Here is a 23,302-nt window from a genome sequence, read left to right on the forward strand (position 1 = left end):
AAGCAGAAAAGTGCCTTTGACACTAATATTTCTTGCTTTGTGACACCTCTAACATATAAAATAGTTTTTCACTTCTATAAAACAGAAATAACACTGAGAAAGGTTATGTTTTATCAAAACAATTTATTTACAAATATATGAAAAAATAAAATGTACATAGTGAAACATTTATTCACAATGAATAATTCACTTTTGTGTGGTAATCATTATAACACTTTCCGGGATGCAAGGGCACACAACAAGACTTGCACCACATTTTTGTCTCACTGCGCAATCCCTTACGTGCGCAAACCCTGCACCTCCTTGCAGGTCTACTTTTACTGCTGGTGGGCTTCAGTTTTCACTGACCAGCTGCCCGAGGTTGTATTCTAGCCCCTCCCATTGAAAAACGTAATTGACGTCTATAGACGTCAATGGCAGTCAACGTAAGTTTTTCAATTGACGTCTATAGACGTCAATGGCAGTGAATGAGTTAACTTTGTCCGTGACCTTCCTCCTAAGCCTCTCCTCGGAGTCCGCTGGGTCCATGTCTGGTGGGATTATTCTGGGAAAGTACGGGAGGGAGGACCCAAATGCTGGACTCTGTGTGCTTAGCAGTGCGTTTATTTACAGTGCAGTAGATATTCACATAAACCATCCCCATGAGTTTCCCTGACTCCTGTGCTGTGTCTTCCTTCCCAATAAGTCTGTGTCTTGTGCTTTCCGCTTCCATGTGTCTGCACTGCTCGTGCTCGCAGTACTCGGGTTTTCCATGCTACTCCTGCAGGAAATGATAGAAGCGGCCATCAAGACACTTAACTACTGCGGGCATACACACACTAGACTTGACACTAAACAACACTGACATGGAGTCTCACGCAATAACCCCGTGTTGGTGGAGGCTTCACCACGCCATTAAGTAGTTCCGGCCGCCCACGCTGATCCACAGAAGGTGTGTCGCATCCTCCTCGGTCGTGGCCAGCCATCCTCAGGTCTGACTGTGCCTGTAGCACATTTCAGTACATTGGCTACAGCCACAGCCACACACACACACCTCCCTATACATACACACATGGACAAACCCCCAGACAGTAGAACAGTGCACACACATCTTCACAAAACATAAAAAAGGCGAACAACTGCTCATGGACCCTGGGTCGCTCAGACCCAGGTCCCTGACAGTTTGTACCATCTAGATTTCATACTAGATGGTACAAAGCATTATGAATCATTTCAGGAATGTTGAAAAGAACACATAAATAAATGTTGTGCAAATAATTTCTTCATATAAATGCCATAATAATTTTAAATAAAATCATCTGATATGTTCATGTTGAGGAGGTATGTAAGGATGACACGAGAGATCCCAATATTTTACTCCAACTTTATTCTCGGCAGAACTGGCAAACCAAACTGGCGTTTAGATGGGTTAATGATCAGGGCATGTGCTGCCAAGCGTGAAAAAACCTGATGCAGGTGGGACATGTGCTGTTCCTCCGAGATGCTGGTCCCCAGGATATAATCTAGATATACAAAGCCCATATTCTGTGGGCACAGAAAAGGACAGCCCACACAATACCAAGGCGATCATGGCTCAAGAGTTGGCAGTTCGTCTTGTAATCGGAAGGTTGCCGGTTCGAGCCCTGGCTCAGACAGTCTCGGTCGTTATGTCCTTGGGCAAGACACTTCACCTACTGCCTACTGGTGATGGCTGATGGCGCGATATGACAGCCTCACATCTTAGAATAGAAGTTCCAATTCCCAGGGTCTGATCCCCAGTAGGTGTATCACTGAGTGGGGAAAAATGGTTGGACACATGAACAGGTTGATGGGGCATCTGTTTAAGACTATGCTTCCTCTTTACCGTCACCCAGCCAGCCTGTTTCCCTGGCTGCTTGGGATAGTCTGCTACAGGGGACTGGCTAGCTATGTGGTTTTCAAGGGTGCGAAGCAGAGTCTCCAATTCATTGATCATGGCCTCCAGAGTTAAAAATAGGTTACATTTATTCCAAGCAACATAATTGCTAGAGGCTGAGGAGTAACTAAACATCTGACACAATGAGCAGGAAAGTGCAGGAGGGACAGGTGAAGAGGCCATGCTGATAGCAAGGTGGCTACGAGCTAAAATAAGCTAGTAAAACCCTAAAGACAAGAAAAAAAGAAAAAAGAAACCCTAAAGACAGTGAGTGAATACTTTGACTATAAATTAGCAAGTGACTACAAGGAGAGTGTGCTTCAAATAAAGCATGTGAAGATTACTCCATGAAAAAATAAGTTATCTATAAGTGTTTTAACAAAACTGCTAGGCAGATAAGCTTCACAAAAACACCACTGTGTGTTAGAACAGAAGATGATACTCTACCGCACAAAGAGCGAACACCAAGTGACAGCGCCACGCAAAGTGGATCTTGAGTATATGACTATAGGTCATATGTAGAGCATTTCAGTGTTGTCCTAAGCTTTCCAACCTGAGATCACTGTGCCCTTTGGGAAATGATAGATCATCTGAGTTCATCCAATACTGTTGTTATAAGAACTGTGCTCTCATGCATATGTGGCAATACAGTGCAAACATGCAAAGAGGTATCCTTCTTTTTCTCTGTGTTCTCAGCACGAACACAGTATCTGGATGTGAACTGTTAGGCAGGTTTGATATGCCAAGTTTGTTTAAGGAAGGTGACATAATGATCGGAGGAATCTTCCCGATTTTCAACAAAGAAATAATCAGCACTTCTGCATTCGATAAGGAGCCACCTAAAGTGCAGTGTGAAGGGTATGATTTAACACAAGTGGCTTTCGTTTGTCATGCATGGATGTTTATTTTTGTTTAAATTCTTGTCATTGTACTTTATATGTGAAGCAGTAGCTTGGTTACTTTATGACTGTTATCAATCACTATAATGTTTTTAGGTTTGACTGGAGAGTTTTTCGATGGACCCAGGCAGTTATATTTACTATTGAAGAAATCAACAATGATCCAGCTCTCCTTCCAAACATATCTCTTGGCTATAGGATCCTTAACTCTTGTGATTCTCCTACAAATGCTTTACGCGCCGCACTAACACTGGCTAGTGGAGCAGAGGAGGTAGATGTGACTTCTCATTGCCCACCAGCTGTAACTGCAGTCATAGCAGAGGCAGGATCAACTCAGTCAATAGCTGTGGCAGGAATTTTTGGAACATTCCATGTGCCAGTAGTAAGAGATACAATTATGTTTTATGATGCTAAGTGATATTTGATGTTTTGGCATTGTATGCTGTTGCACACTGTTTCAGTGTTATTTTCTCTTCTACAGGTAAGTCACTTCTCAACGTGTGCTTGTCTGAGTGACAGAACTAAATATCCTACATTTTTTAGAACAATCCCCAGTGACTACTACCTTGCAAAAGCTTTGGCTGCACTAGTCAAACATTTTGGATGGCAGTGGATTGGAGCCATACAGTCAGACAATGATTTTGGACGTAATGGAATTCTTGCTTTTAAGGAGAAGGTTGAAAAGTTTGGGGTTTGTGTTGCTTTTGTTGCATCAGTTCTACGCACGTACACAAGAGATAAATTTCTAGAAGTTGTGGAAATAATAAAACAGTCATCTGTCAAAGTAATTTTGGCTTTTGCTGCTGAGGGTGACTTTTATCCTTTGATGCAAGAGATTGTGAACCAGAACATTACAGGAATTCAGTGGATTTCTTGTGTGGCCTGGATAACAGCACCTCGACCCTCCACACCTGAAATCTACACAGCTTTTGGTGGAACCCTTGGATTTGTAATGCAGAAGAAGGCTATTCCTAAACTAAAACAATTTCTTACAAGTATAAATCCATATACAGATCCCAATGCACCTTTTATGAGGGATTTCTGGGAGAATATGGTGGGCTGCACACCTATTTTACCTGGAAATACAGGTACTGAGGCCACATTAAAAAGATGTACAGGCAATGAAACATTCATGAATTCCGACCATGATTTCTTCGATGTCACAGAGCTCAGAGGAACCCATAATGTCTATAAAGCAGTTTATGCTATCGCACGCGCCCTGCATCAGCTGATATTTTGCAAACCCGTTGGAGAAAAACCTGTAACGCTATGCTTGAATCTTTCAGAAATGCAGCACAAGGAGGTGTGAAATAGTGTATCATGTTTAAATTTGAAAAAATAAAAAAAACCCCACAAAAATCCAGCATTTATATTATTATTGTATCTAATACATAATCTCTTCCTTTCTAGGTCAGTAAAAGCTTACAAAGGGTAAATTTCACAAATCACTTTGGTGCCGAGGTGTATTTTGATGAGAATGGTGATCCTCCTGCTAATTATGAAATTATTAACTGGCAGTTGATAAATGGAAAAGTGCATCATGTGACACTTGGTAATTTGACATTTGCTGCAAATGGTGATTACAAGCTCAGCATCGAGGAGGAAAAGATAGTGTGGAGGACAGGGAAAACAGTAATTCTCTCTTTTTTTTAATACTGTACACTTATAGTATCTCACCTTTTTATTCTTTTGTTAACACATAGTCTGCCATTGATACAATACTTTAAAGTTTCTTTTGTCACAGGTGCCCACATCAGTATGTTCTAATGTTTGCCCAGTTGGAACCAGAAAAGCTCAAATTCAGGGAAAACCTATATGTTGTTTTGACTGTGTACCCTGTGCTGAGGGAACTATTGCCAACTCAACAGGTAGGTAAAGTGTTTATGCATTTCTGTTGCACACAATGTAAAACCACAAATTCAGTGTCTCCATATATATAATATTTGCAATATCAATGTTTTACTGCATCTTTTTTCAACTGAGTTTTTAAATTACAATTTTAATATATTATAATTTGCTATTCTCCTAGAATGGCATCTAGATCCATCATTCATGTGTTCTGTTTATCTTCAACAGGTGCAGCAGACTGCACACCTTGTCCAAAGGAATACTGGTCCAATGAGAGAAAAGATAAGTGCATTCCTAGAACTATTGAGTTCCTGAAATATCAGGAGCCCATGGGAATAGCTGTAACATTTGTATCCCTGTTAGGGGCCTCAGTATCTCTTGCCACAATGGTGGTTTTTGTCCACAACAAAGAAACTCCCGTGATGAAAGCCAGTAACTTTGAGCTAAGCTCTCTCTTATTATTCTCTCTTTTTCTGTGCTTTCTCTGTCCTCTCACTTTCCTAGGTAAGCCAACAGTCTGGTCATGCATGCTGCGTCACACCACTTTTGGTGTGACATTTGCCCTTTGCATTTCCTGTGTCTTGGGAAAAACCATTGTTGTTGTCACAGCCTTCAAAGCCACATTTCCTGGTAACAAAGTTGCTGGAAAGTTTGGTCACGCACAACAAAGAATCATTGTTTGCTCCTGCACTTTGATTCAAGTGGTAATATGTGCATTATGGCTGACTTCAAACCCACCTCACCCACACAAGTTGTTCACATCCAGCAACAACATGATTGTTCTTGAATGCAACACAGGCTCTGAGTTTGCTTTTTATGCAGTGTTGGGATACATAGGGATCCTTGCAATCATTTGTTTGATCCTGGCATTTATGGCAAGAAAACTTCCTGATAATTTCAATGAAGCCAAATTGATCACATTCAGCCTGCTGATATTCTGTGCTGTGTGGATTACCTTCATCCCAGCATACATCAGCTCTCCTGGAAAGTTCACTGTAGCTGTAGAAATATTTGCAATTTTGTCTTCAGCTTTTGGCCTATTAAGTAGCATTTTTGCACCCAAGTGTTACATAATATTTCTTAAGCCAGAAAAAAATACCAAGAAACATATTATGGGAAAAACTATAAACTAAAAGATTAAAAAACCTTAACAATTTAAAGTTATGTCTTTTTTTTTGTTTACATGTATATTACTTTAGTAAACATTCTGAGTCAAAAGTCTGCAACACATTAAATAACAGAGTTTGGGTATATACATATTTAAATGTAATTTGTGACTGATAAAGGATTTATAATTAACATTTCAGTAAATTGAAAGATATGTTCTATGCTGCTGAAAGAAATGTATGACAGTAATTGTATGCAAATTTTGTCCATCTAAAAATAGACATGCACACACATGCAACACAATTTAAGATTAAAAAAATAAACTGTTGCCTGCTTATCAGTCTCTGTAACACTATTCTAAACAAAACACAGTAAATCCTTTGAAATAATCATGTGTTCCATTGAAAAAACATGAAATATGACATGAAATGCAAAAGGAAGAAATAAGCTACATTTACTACTTATCAGGGGAATAATTATATGTCCTATGTCTGTGATCCATAAATGTAAAAAACTGTGTAAAATTAACAAATCAACCACTAAAGATTTCTGCTTTCCTAAAATGAGGAATAATGTGAAGTCTTACATCAGTTACATCTGTAAAAGTAAACATTTATCAAAGCCCTGCTGCAGCTGTTGTGTGATTTCTAGTGGGTCATTGATTTACACCAGTAAAGTAAGAATAACATTTTATGTGCCTGCCTTTCCCAATAAATGAACAAAACTGGCGTAAACTTTCCCTTCTACCACATGCTCTTAGTTCCATTTGAAGGGTAAAGCAGCTCTTGAGGCAACTGCTGTTTGGCAATATGTTGGCACTACTTGTGTAATGTAGTGGGCCATTTCTGGAAATGATATAGTGCTTCGTACCATCTAGATTTAATACTAAAGTGACCTGTATGGTAAATTCTGAATAATTTCAGGAATGTTGAAAGGAACACATAAATGTTGTGTGAATAATTTATTTATATAAATGTCATAATAACTTTAAATAAAATCATCTGACATTTTCATGGTATTTTATTTTATTATTACATGACTTTCTAGAGAAACAGACAAATGCAGTCTCCCTTTGGCAGAAGAGCAATTAATAAGGTTTAAAAATGCCAAACTCAACCCAGCACATTAATACAAGCACCTAACTTCTTGGCTACATGTATTGGTGACCCCGTCATTTATTATAGATTGAAGGATTTGCTTGTGAACATGCTTGTGTGGCATATGTTTTATGTTCTCCAGCAACAGTGGCAAGTTGTTTTTATATCTAACCAAACAATATCATTTTGTTTATAAGTACCGTATGCCATCCATCCATCCATCCATCCATCCATCCATCCATCATCATCCGCTTTATCCGGGGCCGGGTCGCGGGGGCAGCAGCCTAAGCAAAGAGGCCCAGACCTCCCTCTCCCCAGCCACCTCCTCCAGCTTATCCGGGGGAATACCAAGGCGTTCCCAGGCCAGCCGAGAGATATAATCTCTCCAGCGTGTCCTGGGTCTGCCCCGGGGCCTCCTCCCGGCGGGACATGCCTGGAACACCTCACCCAGGAGGCGCCCAGGGGGCATCCTTGTCAGATGCCCGAACCACCTCAGCTGGCTCCTTTCGATGTGGAGCAGCAGCTGCTCTACTCTGAGCCCCTCCCGGATGGCCGAACTTCTCACCCTATCTCTAAGGGAGAGGCCATTACTGCAGCTGCAGCTGCAGCCCCAATCCGTCTGTCGATCTCCGGCTCCGGATCTCAGGAACTCATCTCCGACCCGGAGTGGGCACTCCACCCTTTTCCGGCTGAGAACCATGGCCTCAGATTTGGAGGTGCTGATCCTCATTCCTGCTGCTTCACACTCGGCTGCGAACCGTTCCAGTGCGAGCTGGAGGCCCTCACCCGATGAAGCCAACAGAACCACATCATCTGCAAAAATCAGAGATGAGATTCTGAGGCCACCAAAGCGAAAGCCCTCCGCTACTTGGCTGCGCCTAGAAATCCTGTCCATAAAATTTTTGTACTGGAGTACCATATGCGCCAGTCTAATTTGCTACATTGACGTTCTATGTTGGAAGCTATAGTCTTCGTAATGTAATGGTTACACAGACATTAAGAATGAAATCAGTTTCTAAATAATTTGCTGGTTCTTCGCCCACTGCCTTTTAGACATGAGTTTTTCCTGAGAATTCTCATTAGGACTGTTGAGAGAGATTTTCAGGCTTAGGCCCAGCATTCACCACCTTAAATCAAACCAGAAAATGAATTTTTTGACAGAAACTCACTGATATAAGACATCAACTGGGTGGCGAGTATTTTGGTTTTGCAATACTAACAATCTTAGACTAGTTTGAATCTCAGTAACCTCAGATCAAGTTTTCTGAAAATATTGTTAATGCCAAACTCTAGAAAGAAGTCGTCTAGAATTTTCAAATTGATACCATGAGCTCAGAGCCTTCCCATACCCTGGCTGAATCACCTGTGTCTTATCAACCTCATCATCTGAAATCTAAATGGTCTAGCTCATCAATCCAGTCTCTGCCAGATTATCTGCCCTTAAGAGTGGTAACCAGGCTCAGTTCAGTTGCTTCTTGTGCTCCTTGCTTCTGTCTACTAATGTCATCTCTATCTGTTTTCCCAGCGCTCATTCCTCCTTTGCAATAAAGCTGCATTTTGAGTTCAGTCCCGTCTCTGAGAGTCCTACATTTTGGATCCAATACTGCTGGTTTCAGTTCCATGACAAATGATCACGACCACAAAATGTCAGTGAATGTCAGAAAAGTCTTTCCACACGTATACTTTCACGAGTTCTTAGTGATAATGAAATATTGTTATTTTAGCATTAAATTCATATATTTGTCTTCCATATAGTATGTATGTATATGACACACCATTTCCTCTCCAGCTTACGAGTTATCTGCTTTAGGCTAGGTGTTTGAGAATTATACCACGGAGTCAGGTACTTCTGATTTGAGACCTTATTTTTCACAGGAGCTACAGTATCCAGAGTCGTACGTAGTGAGGAGGTAAAATTATTAACAAGATAATCTACCGCTGTTGGAGCAGCGTTCAGATAGCTGCTCTGCTCTATGTTGGTACAGGGCATTGAAGATGATGACAGTGGGTGGATTATATTCTTAAATTTAGTTACAGAACTTTCAGAAAGACATCTACTTTGATGAAGTCTATTCCCCACTGCTGTGTACTCAATGATTGTAAATATAAATGTTATTAGAAAATGATCAGACAGGAGAGGGTTTTCAAGAAACACTGTTAAATGTTCAGTTACTATGCCACATGTTAAAACAAGATCTAGAGTGTGATTAAAGTGGGTTCTTTAACATTTTGAGAGAAGCCAATTGATTCTAATAACAGATTAAATGCCATGTTGAGGCTGTCATTTTTAACATCTACATGGATGTTAAAATCACCCACAATAATTATTTTATCTGAGCTGAGCACTAAATCAGATAAAAAGTACAAGGCTAGGCATCAGGCTTTCAAATTAATTAAAAGTCTGTCTTGGTCTTTGGTCTTTCTCTTGCATTTCAAAGCTAAGTAATAACAAACTGGCTATATGCCCTGTGAAATGGTCATTGATCAATGGTGGGTGATCAGTGGTCATGACAATTTGCATATTAATGATCAAGGAACTGACCTCACAGCCCATCGCTCATTCGGTGGGCTAGTTCAGTCATTGTGCAAAGGTACTGTTTAAAGTTGGGGAAACCTGCAGTCAGCTGAGACTGAAGAAGTCACTTGGATGAGTAAACCAGGGTTTTAATAGTTTTGCAATTTTCATTAGTTTTTATTTTTATTTAGTTTTGACTTCAGATTTTCAATTTTTTATCAGTTTTAATTAGTTTTTACCAATTGTTTGCTAGTTTAGTTTAATTTTTATTTTTTTGAAAATCCTTAGTTTCAGTTTAGTTTTGATTAGTTTCAGTTATAGTTTTATTTGTGTTTGCAAAAATTAAGTGTAACAAAATCCCAGTTTCATCATATCAGTCATTCTCTTCTGCTTATCCTTGGGTATGTTGCTATTCCAGCTACCATACCCTGCACCCTGGACAGGTCGCCTGTCTGTCGCAGGGCTAACACGCAGAGACAGACAACTCACATTCCCACCTATGGGTTCTTTAAATAAATAAATAAATACATACATAAATAAATAAATAAATAAAGGCAGATGAACAACCATTGATACCAGGCAACTATAAAATGTATATCTTGGCCCCAATGAGACTATTAACTCTTGCAGCACCGGGTGTTCGTAATTTTGGTTCAAGTGAATTGATAAACTTTTTGAAGGCAATTGACTCACACAGTTATGTAGATATCCCCGTCCTGTTGTCTCGGGATGCATCACGCTGCCTTGCCTGGGGTTAGCTTCTGTTTTCTGGGGATGAGGGTTGAGTGTGCTCCCTTACCTTCTCAAGGTAAGCTAGGTTAGCCTTCTTGTGTCAGCTTTTCAAGTGCACTTTAAGGTTTGTGGGATTTTTTTTCCCTTTAGAAATGTCCCTCATAATTTATCTCTTTCCACTACAAGACACTTGCTTTATCCAAAACACAGTCATATTCAAAGTAATCCCAAATTGGACTCTGGCGCTTTCTCCAGACTTTTCCTGACATGATTCTGCGTGTGGACGGAGCAGCAACATAGACGACTCGACTAACGTACTGCCACCTGCTGGCATAATGAGACACAGCAAGAAAAAAATCTGGAAACTAAAATTCATTTTCACCCTTGACTATTGTATGACACGCACACATCAATGAAAACTAAACACATTTTTGCTATAAATTCAGTTAATTTTAGTTAGTTTTGTGAACACTCATTACAGTTTTAGTTAGTTTTCCTTTTTTTGTTTTTTACATTTATTTCCGTTAACGAAAATGTTTTTTCACTTCTAGTTTTCATTATTTCGTTAGTTTTCGTTAACGATAATAACCTTGGAGTAAACGAATCGTTTCTCCCTCTAAAAAAACACTATGTCCAGATGAAGAGAATCAACTGTTTTTGGAATTGTTTCTGTTGTGAGAACAGACTTCAGCAATAAAATGTAAAAACCAACATGACTATCCTTACATTTTACATTAGATTTTGTAATTTTGTCTACAATCTACCATATCATCTATCTACCATATTGTTATGAATATATTCATATTTTTCCTTGATTATTGCTTTGGTAATTGAATTTAATGGCCTATTATTAAAATATTTTTTTCACCGGTTACCTCACTGTTACCAAATTACCAAGCTGTAATGGGAAGTTCTTCCAAAAACTGTCTCATTATCATTTTAAAATAAAACATATTTTCTATATTTATTTTTCCAGGTTATTCAGTGTGACATAGAAAATTAAAGATACGATCTCTTCAGAGTACTTCAGGTAGAAATAATTCATAAGGAGCCAGAGGCAGTGAAAAGTAGATATAAATTTATTATGGACTATCACTTGACAATCAGAGAAAAGATGTTACAACAAGCATGTACCCAGGTCTATCGACTCTCCAAATAAGAAAGTTCTTACAGGTCAGCGCATGTAGGTTGTATAATTGTTGCATGCTGTTCATATGACGCAAGAGAATTTCAATTTGTTTAGTTTTTTTTGTTTTTTTAATTTAAATTCCAGGTTTAGCAACACAAGCGTAGGTTTATGTGTTTAAAATCTATTTCTTATTTATTACACTTTTTAACACCAAAAAATGTAGTTTCATCTTTGCATGATTTTTTTTTTGCAGTTTTTTTCTGGTCTTAGCAATATAATATAGCACTTTGGAACAAAAATGCAAAAAAGAAGTGCAAAAGCTGAAGCTAAAATGGCAAAAATGTGAACCGCTACTGTATATTTTCCAGCTGTGCTCACATAGACTGGGATAAAAGTAATCCACACTGCAAAAAATATTAACATGCTGAAAGCAATGAACTTTGCCTCATTAAAATTATCAGGCAGGTTTCGAGCTAAAAAAGCCATTAGAAGGCACCCACAAGCCAGGATGCCAATGTATCCAAGAACAGACCAGAAGCCGACCTCTGAACCGGGGACACACTCCTTGATGATGGTAGCCCCGTGGTAATCTGTATTATTGTTGGCATGAGGTGGACTAGTGAGCAGCCAGATAAAACAGATTATTACCTGAAAGAATTCAAAAATAACAGGAGAATGGTCATTTTTAAGTGACACTATGAATCAATATTGATAGCGTCAAGATTTCTACCTGGACAGCTGTTCCTAAAAGCACACTGGCTCTCTGCTGGTTAGATCCAAACCATTTCATAACATTACTTCTTGGTAGTGTGGATCTAAACGCCATCAGAACCACTGCTGTCTTGGCGAGGAGGCATGATATGCAGAGGGCGAAACTGATCCCAAATGCTGGGTACCTAATACGGCAAAGCCAGTCTGAAGGCACACCAATAAACAGCAAGCCAACAAGGAAACAAATGGCAAGGAATGCCAAGAGGAGAAAACTCAGTTCCATATTGTTGGCCCGAACCAGTGGTGTGTCTTTAAATGAAATGAATATGGTGATGATGAAAAGGGAAAGACAGGCTCCAAAAACAGATGCAACACATAATAGAATACCCATAAACTCATAGTAAGATAGATATTCAGTAGTCCTTGGTATACAGAGGTTCCTGGCTGTATTGGACCATGTGTCTGCTGAACAGTGTGAGCACTCCAAAGAATCTGGTGATGAACAGAGAACATAACTTTTACTTTATTGAAGCCAAATTTTAAATGCCAACATAAAAATATATGTTTGGATTAAAAATAAAGAAGGAAAACATACCAGTCTTATTACTAACTTCTCCCTCAGTACAGGGAACACAGTCATAACAGCAGATGGGTTCCCCCTTTCTCCTGACGACGCGAGTACCTGGTGGACAGCTGCTGCTGCATACAGACTGGATAGCCTGACAGGGAGTTTAATCGCTCAGAAACTATAGAGTCAAATTTTATTTTTATACACAAATCCAAAAGTAACTTGTTCTATATGAGAATAAATATGCATTATAGATTTACAAAGTAAACCCAAGTCAAGCTTACAGGTATTATGGAAAAAGCTGAATAATAAAGTTTTAATAAAACTTCAAGCAACGAATACAAGGGTACCAATTATAATTTTTATTATGAGCGCTATATGTTTGGGTTTTTTTTTTTGAGCTATATTATGTCTTTAAAAAAAGAAAAGATCAGCATAGCCATGAATTACATTAAAGTGAAATAAAGTGAAATGCTAACTTTGTAAATAATTTGTGGTGTTCACAAATGTATGTATATTACTATGGTATATGCATTCAACTGCAACTTATGGTCATTAATATGAGGTCAACATTAATAACTTCAATACATTCATTATTGTAAACATACAATGGTGAAAGTTTGTCACAGCCTACATTCTCAGCCCCTGGCTCTCTTTGAGTGTCCATACTGGTCTGCTGAGTATGCAGCGCTTCACTGCTTCAGCTATGCTCCTCTGGCCTGAAACCTGTCTGATTTGGCTCTTGTGGTCTCTGATTAGCACTCTACACTCTGGACTCTGCTCAATTCAGCTATGGCTTCTCTGTTGCTCAGCCAACAACCCACACATTTCTCCTCCTGTTCCGTCATGCACTCCCCAACTCTGACCCAACTCGAAAACCCATCCTTTTATCTAATAAAAGTCCCTGATATAGTTATCTGTCAATCAGATCTAGCTAGCCTGGGCTCATGTTATTGCAGCCTTCATATTTAAATGTCTGTAAATAAAATATGCTGCTAGGCAATTCAGCATTCAGGGTTGTTGTTTACATATTTCTATGGTGTCAAGTTCCAGATATAAGTGGTCATAATTTATTTATTTTATTATCCCACGCATCCAGTAATAAATCAACTTGAAAAGTGACCAAATGCGAGAAGATGGGCTGTTAATTTAACAGAATAATTAGATTTTTAAATTCCAGGGTTTCAAAACGACCCCTTGGTAATTCTAATGTTAACAACAAAATATGCTGCACACTAATAAGAACAAATAAGTTGATGTTTTGATCAACAGTGCATACAACAGTCTAAAAGGTGAACATGGTCTCAGGCCTGTTTTCGGAGAACACACCTTCTTTCCTAGAGGCCACTGGATCACTGAGTCATTAATAACTAGGCTGTGTCCAGGTAATGAGGCATCATAGAAGCCGACTTTCACCAAATTAAGAGAGCCATCAGGCGCCCTCTGCCAGTTCATTAGATCATAATAAGCAATGGGGTCACCATTTTGATCAAAATTGACTTTCTCTCCCAGTGCTGAGAAATTTGCATGTTTCATATAGTGAATGAGCTGTAACAAAAAGAAATAAAATGTTATTTAAAGAAAATATATGGGACATTTGACTTCAGTATTTTAAGATAACATTGAACCCATAATTTGACTCACCTGCCACGGTTTAAAATTTTTGGGGTCTGCACACGTGCCATTAAGAAAAGGCCCCTTTCCTACTTTGCAATTACTCAAATCTTGTAGGGCATAGGCAACTAGGTACACAGCCTTGTAGATATTATATGACACTCTTAGCTGTGTCACATCAGAATAAGGAGAGTAAACATCATTTAAATCCTCTGTCCCTTTACATGGCTGTCTGTCAAAGAAATTGTCAGAGCCATGAGAATGGGTATTCAGTGACCCATTTAGTCGACAGTCAAAAGTCTCTTCCCAAAATTCTGCCAGGAAAGCTGATTTATGAAGAGAGGATGCTGTAAGACTGGTGAGATGTTGTTTAAGCCCAGGAATTGTGGCAGCTCTCCTGATCGCAAATCCTAATGTTCCCATCAGAAGATCTCCAGACTTTTCCCAGAGTGACTTGGCAGTGGCCCATGCCTCACTTGCAATCCACTGCAGGCCAGTCATGTTCCGACGCATGATCTCTCTCAGAATACTCTGCATCTCCGACTCACCAGAAAAGTTAATGATGACCTTTGAGGATGAAAACTAATAATGGGAAATTTAGATATATTTAATACTTAATTAATTGTAAAAATCCTAAATAATGGATTGTATGTAGAAACTAGGTCCTCTTTGAATATTCTTCTTTCTTAAAGTTAATATTTTAAATATAATAAATATGAAACAAGTCATTTTTATTACTAATTCTACAAATATATAGATATAAAAATATATTAACATAGATGCAGAGGTACCTGAATGACATTCAGTAGGTCATCTAGAGCCTGCTGACTGACCACTACAGGGTAGAAATGTGTGTAGGCAGCACACACACCATAGTGCACTGACTCCTGAAGGAAGAGCTGGATGGCAAAACGGGCATAATCAGATTCCACACCAATCACTCCCACCCAGGTCCAGCCAAAATAACTAACCAGTTGAGCCAGAGCTCTAATCTGGAAGGTGTCACTAGGCATGGTGCGCATAAAGGTAGGGAACTCCCTTTGGTTACTCAGACAGCTGCAGGATGCAAAATAGCTCACCTAGATTTACAGCAAACATTAGTTAACCATTAGCATGATGAGTTGCTGAAAGGGCTGTGAAACAAGCATCAACAATATAATACCACTGCCCTCATAATGATCCACTGATATAGGATTTTCACACTATTTAAAATGCAGAAAGAGAGAGCTGTAAGTCTACTACTTATTAAAAAAAAAGAGGGTAAGTTGAAAATGTTTTTACATTTGAATGTATTTATATATTTCTTAAAATATAATTAGTTAATCGACACTGCAAACCTGATAAAGGTGTAATTACAAACACAGGAGTATTACATTCAGCACTAGCAGATGCAGGTCAGACTGTCTCACCAGAGGGATATGGAAACAACCCAGACTTCGAAGCAGTGCCATAGACACCCCAGAGCCAGCATCTCCTATGATTACTGAAGACACAGTTTGGCGAACAGCATCACAGCCTACGTTATAGCCATTGGTTTTTAGAACTTTGTCTCTGTAGAAACTCTCGGCTCTGAAGCCTTTGTCTGGCTGCCCATTAACCAACAACAAAGAAGCTCTCAGAGACACAGGTATGTCATCACAACTGTCATGGATGTGAAAACCTAGCTTTAGGTGTGGCAGGAGATCACTGCGGCCATTGATTTCTTTAATTGTGAAAGTCATGGTCTGCATCCACCGCAAGGCACGAGAGCTGAAACTATACAGAAGTGTAGAAACAATTAATCATACGATACACATCACACAAACACACACATGTAAACCGTAAACAGACATAAATGAGTTTGTGTGTTACAGTAGCAAATGTGTGTTAACTACTGTGAATAATAATCACTTACTAATTATACATATTAGTTTTTGGTTTTTCTTTATAGGTTGAATGAGAAAACACAGGACTGTAATGTAAAGGAAATAAACCCCCTATAACTACATCTCCATCCTCGTAAAGACTATTTTTATCCTCTTCTCCCAAAAAAACACAGTTATCCAAAACAGCAGCTGAGCCATGTTTGTTGTTCATAAGATAAAGAAATATAAAAAGCCATGCAATCAACAATGTCATAGCTAACTCAGGTTTGAAGGAATGCTGTAAAACCTTAATGATAGAAAATACATAAAAAGAAAACAAGAAATATGATATTTACAGACACAGTTTAGTTATATACTGTGGGACACAGATCTGAGAGGACTGCCCACAAAGGGGCTGAAACATCACTTAAGGTAACCAGTAGGTAATTTAGAGCATGCTATTGGGTGAAATACACACGCACGCACGCACGCACGCACGCACGCACGCACGCACGCACACACGCACACACACACACACACACATTAATAATATTAATTTGACTGACATCCCATAGCTTTAATATGATATTGTCCCACTCTATACAACTAAAACAGCTTTAACTCTTCAACTCAGTCAGACAAGTACTGTTTGCCTAGCAAAAGCCAAACCTAGACTCATCCATTAAACTGCAAGAGAGAGAAGCATGGTTTGTCATTCCAGAGAACATGTCTCCAATGCTCTTGGGTTCACTGGCGGAATATTTTACACCATTGAACTGAAATGAATTGAAGTGGATTGAATTTAACTGAATTGAGTTAAATTGGATACGTATCCCTCTCACCCCCTTGGGTTTTGTCTGTGTCTTATTTTCAAGCTTGGTCCTCTACCAGAGGGTTTCAGGGTTTTGCATTTTATCTTCAGGACAGAGACCACTAATGTTTTGCTTTGAATAGGCTGGATATGCTATTCATCTTGGCCATTAATGCTCCTGTTATCACTCAGACACTTTGGACTTTACCATTGGAAGTCAGGGATTTCTAATCCATATGCATCACCAATTTTCCTGTATGCAATCCAAGCTCTTTGGTTGTGCTTTTCAGGGTGTGTGCCCCACCTTTCATCTTATATCTTACTGCTGCTGAATATGCTCTGGGGCACCTTTGCACAGTTGTTGAAGAAATTACTTGAACCAAATTAAATTTGTTTATTTTTGCATTTTTTTGTTTATTTTTGCATTTTTTTCTTGAATATACAAACAAAGTTGTGTAAAGGACCAAAACTACTTACATATTGCAGTTTATGGATCCTTTCCGCATTAGAAATTGTTATTCTAGCATTAGAAATGACCCAGAGGCACACCTTTGTTTTTGTTTATCACTTTGCTATGTAAGTCTTCTCTGACATGTGACAAAACAAAAGATATTCTGTTCCAATGCAAACACTTACGGTAACTCACTTCTCAAAACAAATGAGCATAACAGACTGTAATTATACTACTAAAATGTCCCTGCAAAAGGACAGGGAAATTTTCAGTTAAACAAGAACCACTCCTAGATTGCAAACCTCCTCCAAGGCAACTCAGTGTCTGGACAGTATTTACTCTTAACGTCCTACATAATGTTTATATAAATTCTATATAAACATTATGTAGGTTTCAAGGTCAAAAAAGGTAAAACTTTTTTGACCTTGAGGAAGAGGTCAGAGATCCAACATAATGTTATATTTAGAATTCCCATATATCATTCCCTATATGCCTGTATGTTGTTAATACAAACAATGGCAGTAAGAAGCATAGTTTTAAATCACTCTATATAGCATTATAATTGCTAATAGACCTTGGGATATGTTATCATGCTGGATATGTTAACATGACCTCACCCCCTACAACGATTTATGGAAATTCAATCAAAACGTTTACAGACAAAATGACACACAGCCACGCACAAGAAAACCTTACTGGTCATCATAAGTAAACTTTATTAATTAATCCTTTCTTTAAAGACTAACCATAATTTAATATATTAAAATGTATTGGCGTTTAATTGATGTATGTTTTCCCAATAAAATATTTAAAATATATTCTAACTCCAGTACAATGCCATTCAGAGTGCAGTAAACATTTTTAGTAAATGAGGTGGGGCTGCTGATGACCAAACCACACAGCTCTGGATTGGATATACTGATAATGGGAGGGCCATATACTGACTTTAGATACAGTATATAACGTTGCCTAAAAACTTTTCCTGTTTTTGTGGGAATGTGTAACACTATGCATCTACTTACCTTTCTTCCTTTGCTTTATCATGTTGGTATACTTACCTTAGTTTACATACAAACCTCTAATTTTACCTCTTCAGCCACATCTGCAGGAAAAGTGTGCATTCTTCAAAACAGCTTTGAGCCAGGCTTTATAGCTGAGGGTGACTACATTATTGCAGGAATCTTTCCCCTTCATTATAACCAAGAAATGCCAGACCTTAACTGTACCTACAAACCACCGCCAGTGAAGTGTAATGGGTGAGCATAGTACACTGTTTCTGTCTATCTATTATTTATTGAATAATGTGTCATTTTGTTGCACTGCCTGTGGACTGTATTGTTATATGGAGTATTTATACATGCTATTTACTACAATACAGTGTTAATGTTATCTAAAGTTTTAGACAATATGCCTAACTTGCTGTAAGAAAGAGAGAGTAAGAAAACAGGGGAAAAGTAATCTACTGTGCTAATGCACAAGACAGCTGTAAGTCAAATTACTACTAATTTTAAATCAGAACAACGCTCGAAACGAAAACACTGTTTTCAGTGTTTCTCCACTCTTGTTGTGTGTAATGTGTATTGTATTTTTCTGTCTTCTGAGCCACAGATTTGATCCCAGGGCTTTCCGCTGGGCTCAAACGATGAGGCTGGCAGTTGAGGAGGTAAACCAGAATCTGGAGCTTTTGCCAAATTACACCCTGGGGTACAAAATCTTTGATTCGTGTGCATATCCACTGACTGGCCAGAGAGCTGCTATGGCTGTACTAAACGGAATGAGTGAAGATGACTCTCCCATGTGTAGCGGTGCTTCTCCACTCCTTGCTGTAATTGGTGAATCTGGTTCTGCTCAGTCCATTGTGGTGTCAAGAATCCTCCAGCCATTCCAAATCCCAATGGTAATAATGCCTCTTTTAGTTCTAAATCCTCCAAACCTGCAAGTCATCATTATGATCTGTTATACTCTCCTCTCCTTTTTTTTGCTTTACACAGATCAGTTACTTTTCTTCATGTGCATGTTTCACTGACAGAACAAAATACCCTACCTTTTTCAGGGTAATCCCTAATGATGATTATCAGGTAAGGGCCTGAAAACAAAACAAACAGAATGATTTGTCAGTGCTCTATCATTTAAAATATAGATGTTGAATCTTTATGTATTTTCAGTTGTTCCCTTACTGAAATAACCACAATGTATAACCAATGTAGTGATTTACAAACCATGGCATTTTGTGGTGTAGTTTTGAAACTACACTGAATAAATAAGTAAGATTTAAAATATTCAGACTAAATACCAGTAATGTAATTAATTAATTTGGTCTTCCACTGATATACTACATCAGAGTCTAAATAGCATATTAAGACTTCAACATTATTAAAATATGTCAGTGAACTGAGTAAGCTGAATTTATTCTGTTGAACCCAGGTGAAAGCAATTGCTCAGCTGCTGGTACGCTTTAACTGGACTTGGGTGGGGGTGGTGCGAGGAGATCATGAATATGGCCGTTTTGCTGTGCAAGGCTTAATGAGAGAACTACAGGGTACCAGCGTGTGTGTGGCATACCAAGAAATGATTCCTCTGCTCTACAATCAACAGAGGGCACTGGAGATCATGCAGGTAGGTAGAGACCATCCCTGATATGACTTTTATTAGAAAGCTGTTTTTCCTTTTTCACTTGAAAACTTCTGAATTCCTAATGCTGAAAGAGGTTTGCAAATATAATGCAGTTTGATCATTTAAAGTAAAAAGAGAGTTTAAACTGCTCAGTTTGATTCAAAATACCCGTATTGTAAAGGAAAAAATCAGTAGACAGAGCCAAGGTTCGGACACTACGCTAGTTACATTTTTGTATACTACTGATACATGAATGCTTCTACCAACAGCACAACTCCATCAGGCACAAAATAAGAATTTTTTTCTGTCTTAAATTTAACTAAGGAAATATGCAAACATCACACCGGTGTGATATGTTTACATACTTGTGACAGCAAATTTTGCACTCTGCAAGAGAATTGCTTAAAAAAAAAGAGTATGCCATGAGGCCAGCCATTAAAAAAATAGCCCTGTCTGTGATTTTCAGTTACCAAAACAACATTGACTTGTAGTATATCAGGAACAAAAATCCTTACAAAAGCTGCTTTTTAATCCCAAAATAGTGTTTTTAGACTGGCACAGGCCTTTAGTCAATCTAACCCCAAATGCCAACAGATGAGATTATTACAAAAATCTAATATCATATCAATGTGCCTTTTCCTGTCGCCATGTTTTAAAATGATGTATTTTGCCTTCCCTCTTCCTTGCAAACTCTTTCCTTCTTCCTCATGCATTATCTTTATAAAAGGTAATGCGTAGCTCTTTGGCAAGAGTGGTGGTAGTATTTTCAGCTGAGGGGGAAATGACGCCTTTCTTGAGAGACTACATGAAGCAGAACATCACTGGAATCCAGTGGGTGGCTAGTGAGGCCTGGGTCACAGCATCTGTCTTTACAGGGAAAGAGTATTACCCCTATCTGGGAGGTACAGTCGGGTTTGGCATCAGAAAAGGTTATATCTCAAGACTCAGCAACTACTTGGAAACCGTAAACCCACAGAGGTATCCCAATAATATGCTGGTAAAGGAGCTGTGGGAGGCTCTGTATGGCTGTAGTCCTTCACTGTCTTCTGCCTCCCAGTTGCCACCTTGCTCAGGGCAAGAGTCACCACTGAAACAGCATTCAGCCTACTTGAATACATCAAGCCCTAGAGTGGCCTATAATGTATATAAGGCTGTATATGCAATTGCTCATTCCCTGCACAACCTTCTCATGTGTCAACCAGGCAGTGGGCCTTTTAAGAACCATTCATGTGCACAAAGTGACAATGTACTGCCTTGGCAGGTATAGTCCAGAATACTTACCATTAGTTAATACCACTTAAAGTCTTGTCTGCTGTATGTCTGTTTAAGTGTTTCATGTTATGTAATGGTTTCTCAAGCTCCAGTACTACCTGCAGGAAGTGAAATTTATAATTGCTGGGGAAGAGGTAAACTTTGACTTGAAGGGTGACTCTATACCCTATTATGATATTATCAACTGGCAGCGAGGCACAAGCGGGAACATTGAATTTGTCAACGTGGGGCTGTTTGATGGAACCAAACCTGCTGGAGAGGAGCTGGTGATCCAGGAGGACATGATAATGTGGGCAGGGGATCAGAGTGAGGCAAGCTGCTCACACTGTGTTTTTACCTTCAGATGTCAACTGTTGAAGTTCTGTAGGTTAAGATGGAGGTAAGTCAGGTGTGCAGGACAGTTTGGATCTGATGTCCATCCCTTTGCATACATGGATAGTAAACAGTCAGTATTCAAAACGAGACATAAGGCTAAGGTATGTTTGATACTCAATCCTCTCTGTAAACCTAACGGCACAACTTATCAAAGGCATTTGTAATTCTACATTCAAATTCCATCATGACTGTTTTAAAGCAGCTAAGTTAAATACCTTGAAGCTACAATAACTTTTTTCTGTTTTGATGATAGATGCATAAATATTACAGGGAATAAATTTGTAGGTAGTAACTCCTTTCTCTGTGGGCAAATGACAGCAAAGCCTTTTCAATTTTTTTTCCTGGTTACATTGACTAAATGAATAAAGGGGAAAAAAGTATGGTTCTATTATTTAATAAGTGAGGAAGGAGAAAATATTGAGCATAGTTTTCCAGGGGTTAAACTGACACAAATTTTAACCTACATTATAACCTACATTATAAAATCCAGGCATTTATTTACACTGACTTTAAACAGAAGAATTTGAGGAATACATATTTTGATTCTTATTTGATTAAGCAATTAGCCTTTATTTAATTGTTTGTATGATCATTGGCCCAAGCAAATAATTCAGTAACTAACTATTATATTCGTAGGACATTCTTTCACTCATCAGAGTTGGGATTCATATGCTTTCTACCTTGCCAGGTGCCAGTGTCTGTATGCAGTGCCAGCTGTCTTCCAGGGTCCCGGAAGGCTGTCCGTCGTGGGGAGCCTGTCTGCTGCTTTGACTGTGTACCATGTGACAATGGCAAGATTAGCAATCAGACAAGTGAGTTTAAATCTAAGTATTACAAGTCGCAGCATTTTAAATGTAATGTTCTGATACAATTAGGCAATATTTAAATGAACTCTTGCTTTTTGACTCTCTGTCTTTCAGATGCAATAGAATGCACATTTTGTCCCGAGGACTTCTGGTCAAACAAAGACAGAACAGCCTGTATCGCCAAAAAAGTGGAGTTTTTGGCCTATGATTCCTTAGGTATAGCCCTGACAGTCACTTCTGTGGTGGGAGCTTGTCTCACTATAGTTGTTTTAGCAGTGTTCTTTTACCACAGAAACACTGCCATTGTCCGTATCAATAACTCTGAACTTAGTTTCTTTATCTTATTTGCTTTAACACTGTGTTTCCTTTGTTCTCTGGTTTTCATTGGAGAGCCAACATTTTGGTCCTGCATGCTGCGTCACACTGTCTTTAGCATTACATTTTCACTTTGCATCTCCTGCATCCTGGGAAAGACACTGGTGGTGCTGGCTGCTTTCACTGCCACCCGTCCAGGGGAAAACATCATGAAGTGGTTGGGACCCAAGCAGCAGAGGGCCATTATTTTCAGCTGCACTCTTGTTCAAGTAGTTATTTGTGGCGCTTGGCTAATTGATGCACACCCTTATCCTTCACGAAATACTAAATACGAACGCTCAAAGATCATATTGGAGTGTAGCGTAGGATCAAGCCTTGCATTCTGGTGTGTTTTAGGATATATTGGTCTCCAGGCCTGTCTCTGCTTTGTACTGGCATTTCTGGCACGCAAGTTGCCAGGCAACTTCAATGAGGCCAAGTTTATCACTTTTAGCATGCTGATCTTCTGTGCTGTGTGGCTGGCATTTATTCCTGCTTATATCAGCTCCCCTGGAAATTATGCAGATGCAGTTGAATCCTTTGCCATTTTGGCCTCCAGCTTTGGCTTGCTATTCTGTCTGTTTGCTCCAAAGTGTTACATAATTTTATTAAAGCCAGAAAAAAATACAAAACAGCACCTAATGGGAAAAGAAAAGAAGTAA

General features: G+C 38.9%; 3 protein-coding genes across 3 annotated transcripts; 2 read left to right on the forward strand and 1 right to left on the reverse strand.

Moving 5' to 3' along the window:
- The first annotated feature begins 2,663 nt into the window (after positions 1-2,663).
- Positions 2,664-5,774, forward strand: LOC146559874 (extracellular calcium-sensing receptor-like). Its single transcript, XM_085245163.1, has 6 exons — positions 2,664-2,752; positions 2,890-3,172; positions 3,275-3,847; positions 4,204-4,326; positions 4,538-4,661; positions 4,876-5,774. Exons 1-6 carry the CDS (start codon positions 2,664-2,666, stop codon positions 5,772-5,774), a joined length of 2,091 nt encoding a protein of 696 aa, XP_085101289.1.
- A 5,672-nt stretch (positions 5,775-11,446) lies between these two features.
- On the reverse strand, positions 11,447-15,853 carry LOC146559875 (extracellular calcium-sensing receptor-like). The gene is made up of 7 exons (XM_085245164.1): positions 15,524-15,853; positions 14,906-15,193; positions 14,145-14,696; positions 13,830-14,048; positions 12,528-12,651; positions 11,952-12,424; positions 11,447-11,869 (listed from the first exon to the last, which is right to left on the reverse strand). Exons 1-7 carry the CDS (start codon positions 15,842-15,844, stop codon positions 11,447-11,449), a joined length of 2,400 nt encoding a protein of 799 aa, XP_085101290.1. The 5' UTR covers positions 15,845-15,853.
- Positions 15,854-18,216: 2,363 nt separating this feature from the next.
- Positions 18,217-23,302, forward strand: LOC146559876 (extracellular calcium-sensing receptor-like). The gene is made up of 10 exons (XM_085245170.1): positions 18,217-18,220; positions 18,317-18,476; positions 18,829-19,117; positions 19,212-19,298; positions 19,645-19,836; positions 20,561-20,830; positions 20,891-21,094; positions 21,192-21,411; positions 22,176-22,292; positions 22,401-23,302. Exons 1-10 carry the CDS (start codon positions 18,217-18,219, stop codon positions 23,300-23,302), a joined length of 2,445 nt encoding a protein of 814 aa, XP_085101296.1.

Source organism: Mchenga conophoros, linkage group LG14 (assembly GCF_057382185.1).
Source record: "Mchenga conophoros isolate Kocher_MC1m ecotype Shallow Benthic linkage group LG14, M_conophoros_male_GT1.1, whole genome shotgun sequence".
NCBI classification, from domain to species: domain Eukaryota; kingdom Metazoa; phylum Chordata; class Actinopteri; order Cichliformes; family Cichlidae; genus Mchenga; species Mchenga conophoros.